Raw genomic sequence first — 7666 nt, 5'->3', positions numbered from 1 at the left:
AAGAAACAATGGTTGGATTTCAACCACCGCAACCTCGTGCAATAGGCTGCTTGAAGTGGTGCGATAGGTCGTGCTTTCGTTTGATGGAGGCTCTGCAATCAACTCTACGAGCGTGTGCAAGAGGTTCGAAAATTTATTGGTTGCATTTCGACCACCGCAACCTCGTGCAATAGGCTGCTTGAAGTGGTGCGATAGGACACTTAGCAGGACACTTAGCATATGTTGTTCATGTACGAGACAAAGTGTAGTATCGTGTTTTCGTTTGGTGATTGTTTGCTGTTGCTGTTCTGAAGCGGGTCATCGTCGTCTACGGAGAAAGGCATTGCGCGAAAGTAATATGCCGGAGGACCTTGGACGTGGCGGGCCCTCGGTTGAACGACGCAGCCTCGGCAGCCGCGCGATCCGCGAGATACGACGCCGGCGTGGCCAAGCATACAGTGTATTGATTGAGAAGCCGTAGGAGCCGAAGGAGATCGGGCTCTTCAACGAGGCAGTTGAGCAACTCGTGCCGCCAATCCCCCACGGCCTTGGCAGTGGTACACCATCGCTCGGGAGGAAAACTAGTAGACCGGGCAACACGAACGAACACAAATACATACCAAGGAGGCGAGCGAACAGGAAAGAGCAACGCCAAATCGGCAAAACGAGCGACATTTACACCGTAAAAAAGAAAAATGCACAGCGCCACGACTATTGTCGCGTTCGATGCTGCTGCGCCCAAGGACCGCAGCGCATCCCATTCATACAGGTATGAAAAAATGGTTGAATCACGCAAAAGATACATCAACATTCCCCATACCATTTTCGTTGTGCGCCAGCAAACACACGAAATGCTGATGTTGCGCTGTCGACACACTTCGACCTTGACGACGGGTGTGGAATTCCGAGCTCTTGCGCGCGCTCGGTCAAGCTAGTTCTTGCGAAAGAGAAAGATCGCGTGGTGTCGGGTCCGAGTCGCCACAAACCTGTGCAATGCAGTCCGTGTTTTAGTAGCTTTACCGCGAACCGGATGTTGAAGTACAGTGCCCATGTGGCCAGCGAGATCTTGGCAAAGATCTCGTTCATGGTTGCGTTCGACAGCAAGCGAATCACTTTCCCATTTGACTTGAGACATCCATACCCATTATGAAGCCATTCGCCGTCCTCACGTTGGCGCTGGCTGCTGTCGTGTCGGCCACGACGGCCCCGTGCGCCGTCGCCTTCGTGGAGGAACGCCTCAAGTCTTTCAATTGGTATGATTGCGCTATTGCGCTTGGCGGTGCGAATGACGAGACGTGGACGAGCTCCAATTGCGATGCGTTGTACGAAAAAACGGCGGCGGCGATTGCGGCCTTTGAGCCGGCTTGCTCCATCGGCGGCGTCGACTCGACCGACTTTCCTCCGCTAGACGCGAAAGAAGGCATCAAGACCATTGTTGGTGCGTTCGGACTCCCGAGCACGACAAAGGCATCCGAGTCGGCGGCCAACACACCTGCACCCACCAAGGCAACCAGCAGCGCCACCGCCACCGGTGCAGGTCTCGTGTTCACGGCGCTGGCCCTTGCGGCGTCGATGGCCTAGTCCGCACGAATCAAACGTAGCTAGCTCATGCCAGCAAATTTTCGATCCGAATGTCCAACAGATTTGATTGGCCGTTACACTGTTAAAAGACTTGCACCGCGCTTCGGACGAGCATCGCAGGACCTCGAGGCGCCGGTAGGCTGTCCCAAGAGTACAGACACTAACTAGTGCATCCGAAATATATGTACTACCGGACGGTCTGCACAACCCGCGACAATCACGCGCGACGAGACGCTAGGGGTAGGTCCGAAGCGCCTCGCCGTCCACCGCCACGAGTCCATCGCTGATACTGTATGCACATCGGGCAACCACTGACGGAAGGCGAAACCATCCAGTAGCAGTGATTACTATACGGTTATTCCTCCTTGCAGCACGCTTCGGAGGTCGCCCATGGTTCACTCAAACAAGCTGTTGGCGCCAAACGGCATCGGAAGCATCGGAAGCGCCGTGTAGTGCGACGCGCGCACCTGCGTAAACGTGGCCAGCGGAAAGGCGTTGGGGAAGCGCGCAAAGTCCTGCATGAAGCGGTCGAACGAGATGTCGCGCAGGCGCTGCCCCAAGAGCAGCCACTCCAATCAGACAACTGGCCTTCGTCGAGCACCATCATGGCACCGCTGCTCTGCGCCTTCGCCAGATGGCGCAAAACCGCATCTGGGTTGGCGATGGCCGACTTGTGGTTGTCTTGACTGCGTCCTTCAGCCTTTTGTTCTTGACTGCGCTCGTCCACGACAAACGACGTGTTGAAGCCGTCGAGACACATCTTGAGGAGCAGGTCGTGATAAGGGAAGTGCTCAAAAAGATCATCAATGGTACTCGCCACAATGGCTTTGTTGGGTCGAGGGTCATCAAGCGTTTGACCGCGCACGAGACGAGCCATGTCTTCAAGCGACATCTTGGCCTTGACCATGAGCTCGGACAGACCCTTGGCCATGTTGATGTCGATGGACGGTGCATCGTTGACGTCACTCTCTGGTCGCTCGACACGGATACCATGTCGCTGCAGAGCGGCCCGGAGTTGATCAGTCACTCGCTGTCTTGCCTTCTCAAGCTCCTTCGCGAGAGCTAGACGCACGACTTCCGAGAACGCTTCGTCAACGAGCACATCTTCCTTGGCAACTGCGCGTTCCTTCGCGAGACGTTTGCGCAGACCAAAAAGCTCTGCGCGCGACGCGTTTTCTTGGATCGAGCTCGCGTCAATCGAGCATACGCCAGCTTCATGCGCTGCGCCGTGGAGCCGTCTTCACCGGGCTCGGTCTCGAACGACCGAGTTGACCCCGGCGTTGTACCGTCGAGTGCGGCACGTCGTGACGAGAGTCTTGCCGCTTGAAGCGGCGTGACCCCTGCCGGACCCGTAGAGAGCGGGTCATCTTCACTGCGATGTTCCGAGTCGCCTTCTCCTGGCTTTGGTGGCTGTCGTGAGCGCGTCCTGTCGCTCGACCGGCACCTTCACTCACGCAGATGCGGGTACTTGCTCGAGACGCCACCCCAGAGTCTCTGTATGGCCGAGAGCACGCCTGGTGTCAACGCGTTGCGCTTTGGTACGTGATGGACCATCGTATCGAAAACGCACTTCTTGTTGCTCTTGGAATCGCATCCGTTGACGCTCAGATGGCGCAGACACACTGGACGTCCGTTGTGTGTAGGCACCTCGCGCTTCCACTGCGGAACGGACGTCTCTTCCTTCTTCACGTGCTTTGCATCCTTGCTGCCAGCGCCGCTCGCAGTGGCTGCCTTCTTGCGCTTCTTGGGCGGCGCCTTCCCATCCGCATCGAGATTGCGGGCTTCCTTCAGCATGATCTTGGTAGTCTCATTGCTGAACATCACCGTGATATCGGGGTGTGTCAGCGAGAGGTACTTTGAGACTTCAAGATGTCGCTTTCCGTTGACGTCGACGTCATGCTCTTGCACGTCTTGCGAGAGCTCCGTATTGAAGCGCTGGAAGCAGAGATCGACCCATTTGACGAGCGCCTTCAAGTGCCCGGCTGAGAAGCACATCGTGAATCGCGCCGTGTTGACGAACGAGTAAACTTGTGCCACAAACGACTGAGACACAAAAGAACCGTAGGTAGCATAAAAACGCTGCAAGTTGACCACGCTGGCCTCGAGGTCCTCGATCGAGGTTACCATCGAAGCGCGCGGCAGCGGCGCGTTCACACCAAAGTTGATCATGTTCGTCGCGGACGCGGTCAACAGCTTGTCGATGGCTTCATCACTCATCGGCAAAAAATGAGCGATGGACAAATTGCCCGCGCCGAACTCGGTGCTGAGCAGTCGTGTCACGAGACCCGGGTAGGCTGCAAAACGCAAGTCCGGTGCGCGCTGAATCTGCTTGGCAAACTTGTTCGGCTGCTTACCATGATGCTCGGGACCGAACATGGCCCGGAAGAGCAAAATGTCGTCGGGGCTTGGGTCGTAGCCGTACTTGCCCGGCTTGAACACATTGCGCGGTGTGTCGCCGAGAAGATCCGAGAGCAAGTTCGAGGCAAGTCGCTCGTTCAAACCGATCGCATCGACCGGAAGCATGCGCGCTGGTGGATCGTTGACCAAACGGTTGTGGAGCCCTTGCAAAGTCGCCTGCTGCACAGCCACGGCTGCAGGGACAAGCTGCTCGGGTCGATACGGCATGTTCGGGTCCATAAAGTCGACTTCTCCCCGCGGGACGGGACGCTCGTTGTCGACCTCGCGAAACTGTGGATCATCAAACATCGTCGCCTCGAGACTGCGTCGCCGTTCTTGGTCCAGCGGGTTGTTCTCGGCAAAAACGAACCTCACCGCGTGCTGAACCCGGCACGCTTGGATGACCCCAGTGTACGGCGAGCACCACGAGACGGTTCGATTGGGGTTGACGTCGTCGACGGTGGTTTTCACGTTCGCGAGTACATCACCAATCGACATGGTGGCATCTACGCGCTCCTGGAGGTTACCGAAGACACGCTGGAGCATGATCTGCTCCAAGTCCTTCATCGTCGCGATAGCGTTCTCAGTGCACGCATACGCGGTGTTCCAGAGCAGCATCGCGAGTAGTGGATGCACAAGCCGGCAGAGCTCGAAGCGCACATGGAGGACACCGTACTGGGAGTTGACGGACAGCTCATGATGCTGCGCATTGTATCCGACGACTTGCCCGTACGTCATGGCTGCTCCCACCTCGTTGATGACCACTGAACGACGCAAGTAGATACCGAGCGGCATCTCGTGGTACTCGTCCGGATCGACAATCCAGAGGGGCGTGCTCGTGGCTGGAATCTCGAGCGTCTCAGGTCTTGCGAGAGTAGATCGCTTCACCACCACGTGGCACATTGTCGGGAAGATCGCAGAGATGCGACCGTACACGGCTTCGCCACTCGCTAGTGCTGGTGAGGGCTGTTCCGGCATGATCAACACCGCTGATCCGACCACGTAGCCGTTGAAAGCCATCACGCAAAGAGTTTAGCGAAATACACTACCATACATATGCAAGCTAGAGGACCCCTTCCCATGCGTGGCAGTGGGATCTTGCGTGCGAGCCGTGGGACGAGGTTTGTAGCCGCCTTGCTAAAAGCACGGCTGCGTCTTGTCGCCCTTCTTCAAAAGGCACGGCGCCGCATCCCGCCAAAGTTGCAATTCGCAGCCGTGGACACGGATCCGAATTCGTGCGAAAGGGATGCGCGACGGACGGTTCGCGTTGTCCGTGGACAATGCGCGCTTGCCCGTCGTGCACAGCATATGACTCGGTACTAGTCGTCCTTGCTCCAGCGACCATCAAGTGCAATATGTCTATCCAGTGCTCGAGCAGGTCTTGCTGGTGTTTTCGGTAGTAGAAATTGTGAGCATTTTTGGCCGACGCCAAGTCGCCGACCGACCGAATCGACGCATTTGAAATGATGCTATATACCAAGAGGACGTCGTGGTTGGCGCGAGAAGACACATGTGCCGCACGACAGGCAACTCATCAATGCATGCGATGGAAATGCTACAACGAGAGCGCTGTTGTAAAGCCTCCGATGTGCCAGTTTTCAAATCTAGAGCGCCAGCGCACTCGCGTCCGCTCGCGTTGTAGAGGCTGGGAATGGATTCGTTTTTCGCAGCACGCGTGAAGCTGTGTTTTTGGACCACGGCCAAGCAAGTGCCCCATCTTCCACCGTTGCCCGAACCGCAGTTCCCGCTTTAACAAGGCAGCAACAGTCAAGGTCCACGACCCAGGGTCCAAAGCTCATTATCAGAAAAGTCGCCTCCAAGCAGCACGCTCTCCTTAGCTACTACTCTGTTCCATATTACTACTAGTAGTGGATTTATGTCGTCGTGATTGTATTGAGGCACAACCACTCGAGTTGGTCGACGTATTACCGCCACCACCACGAGGTGCATGTCAATCGATCAATCAATCTGTCAATCAATCAATCAAACAAAATTCAATCCTGTTCGCGTTCAAATAAAATTAGAATAAACTAACTCGAAGACGTCGCATTCGCTGAATGCGTGGGAGCTGGCACCAAAACTTGGTCTTTGGGAGTGAGCTGCGCAAATCTCCTTCACGGCCGTCGGGGACTCGACGGGCCTTGAATCATCGAGGGACATTGGATGCCGAGCGCGCGAAGAGCGGAGCCATCGGCGCGAGCACCGACTGCTGCCAGCGACGAGCACATACACAGCTATGGACGTAAGTCACAGAGCACACAGCACGCCGGAGCGCGCCATGGCCTAAGGCACCAGGTGCCCTTGGAATGGCGTCACCCAAATCCAGCCAAAAAAAAGGTGCATATTGATCATAAAATAAGCGACACTACTGTGTACTAGCTTTACTAGCCCCATCACACCACTTTAAGTAACCCATTGCACGGGGTTGCGGCGGTCGAAATCCAATCAACTCTACGAGCGTGTGCAAAAGATTCACAATTTATTGGTTGCATTTCGACCGCCGCAACGTCGTGCAATTGAAGTGGTGCGACGGGACATATCGCTCATGCACAAGACAAAGTGTAGTATCGTGTCTTCGTTGGGTGACTGCTTGCTGTTACTGTTCTAAAGTGGGTCGTCGTCGTCTATGAAGAAAGATATTGCGCTTAAGTAAGTTGCCAGAGGACCTTGGACGGGGTGGACCCTCGGTTGAGCGACGCTACGACGCCGGCGTGGCCAAGCATACAGAGTATTGATTGACATGTGAGAAGCCGAAGGATGATCGGGCTCTTCAACGAGGCAGTGTGGCAACTCGTGCCGCTCATGGTCTTGGCAGTGGTACACCATCGCAATGGAGGAATTGACCAGGCAACACGGCCTTGGACACAATCCAAGGAGGCGAGCGTACCACACGCCAAATCGGCAAATTGAGTGATACATGTATTCACACCTTAAGTAGAAAAAATACACAGCGCCCCGTGCCCCCACGATTGTCGCGTTCGACTCGGCTGCGCCCACGGACCGCAGCGCATCCCTTTCATACAGGTATGAAAAAATGCATGCCAGCGCACGAAACGTTGTTGATGTTGCGCTATCGCCGCACTCGAACCTTGACGACGGGTGTGGAATTCAGAGCTCTTTGGTTAAGCTACGTGCTTGCCAAAGAGAAAGATTCCGTGGTGTCGGGTCCGAGTCGTCACAAACCTGTGCAATGCTTTCTCGTGAACCAGATGTTGAAGGACAGTACTTTTGTGGTCAGCGAGATCTTGGCAAATATCTCGTTCACGGATGCGTTCACTTTCCCATTTGACTCGAGACATCCATACCATGACGAAGCTACTCGCCGTCCTCACGTTGGCGCTGGCTGCTGCCGTGTCGGCCACGACCAAGGCTCCGTGCGCCGTTGCCCTCATCGATGATCTCTTCGAGACTTTCGACTGGAGTGATTGCGCCGATGCGCTTAACGGCAAGGGAGGCAAGACGTGGAAGAACGCCAATTGCGAGGCCTTGTACAAGAAAACGGCGGCGGCGGTTGCGGCCTTCAAGCCGACATGCTCCATCGGCGGCATCGCCTCGACAGACTTTCCTTCGATGGACCGCACGAAAGAGGCATCATTACCATTGCCGCTGCGTACGGAGCCAGCGACTCGCCAGCCACGCCAGTTTCGACAACCCGCCCAACGACGAAGGCCCCGTGCGCCGTTGCCCTCATCGATGATCTCTTCGAGAC

At 55.9% G+C, this 7666-nt stretch overlaps 3 protein-coding genes across 3 annotated transcripts; 1 reads left to right on the top strand and 2 right to left on the bottom strand.

Annotated features, from left to right (window-relative positions):
* Positions 1-1283: 1283 nt before the first annotated feature.
* On the top strand, positions 1284-1560 carry SPRG_16654 (hypothetical protein; the record flags this gene model as incomplete). Its single annotated transcript, XM_012355964.1, has 1 exon — positions 1284-1560. A coding segment is annotated over one exon (277 nt), but the record flags the coding sequence as incomplete, so codon positions are not given.
* Positions 1561-1955: 395 nt separating this feature from the next.
* Positions 1956-2491, bottom strand: SPRG_16653 (hypothetical protein; the record flags this gene model as incomplete). The annotated part of the gene is made up of 2 exons (XM_012355963.1): positions 1956-2111; positions 2162-2491. 2 exons carry the CDS (start codon positions 2489-2491, stop codon positions 1956-1958), a joined length of 486 nt encoding a protein of 161 aa, XP_012211353.1.
* Positions 2492-3006: 515 nt separating this feature from the next.
* On the bottom strand, positions 3007-4935 carry SPRG_16652 (hypothetical protein; the record flags this gene model as incomplete). The annotated part of the gene is made up of 1 exon (XM_012355962.1): positions 3007-4935. One exon carries the CDS (start codon positions 4933-4935, stop codon positions 3007-3009), a length of 1929 nt encoding a protein of 642 aa, XP_012211352.1.
* Between the last annotated feature and the right edge of the window lie 2731 nt (positions 4936-7666).

This window comes from Saprolegnia parasitica (assembly GCF_000151545.1).
Source record: "Saprolegnia parasitica CBS 223.65 unplaced genomic scaffold supercont2.343, whole genome shotgun sequence".
Classification (NCBI taxonomy): domain Eukaryota; phylum Oomycota; class Saprolegniomycetes; order Saprolegniales; family Saprolegniaceae; genus Saprolegnia; species Saprolegnia parasitica.
The sequence above is the reverse complement of the archived record's forward strand: the minus strand, read 5'-3'. Positions and strand labels throughout refer to the sequence as shown.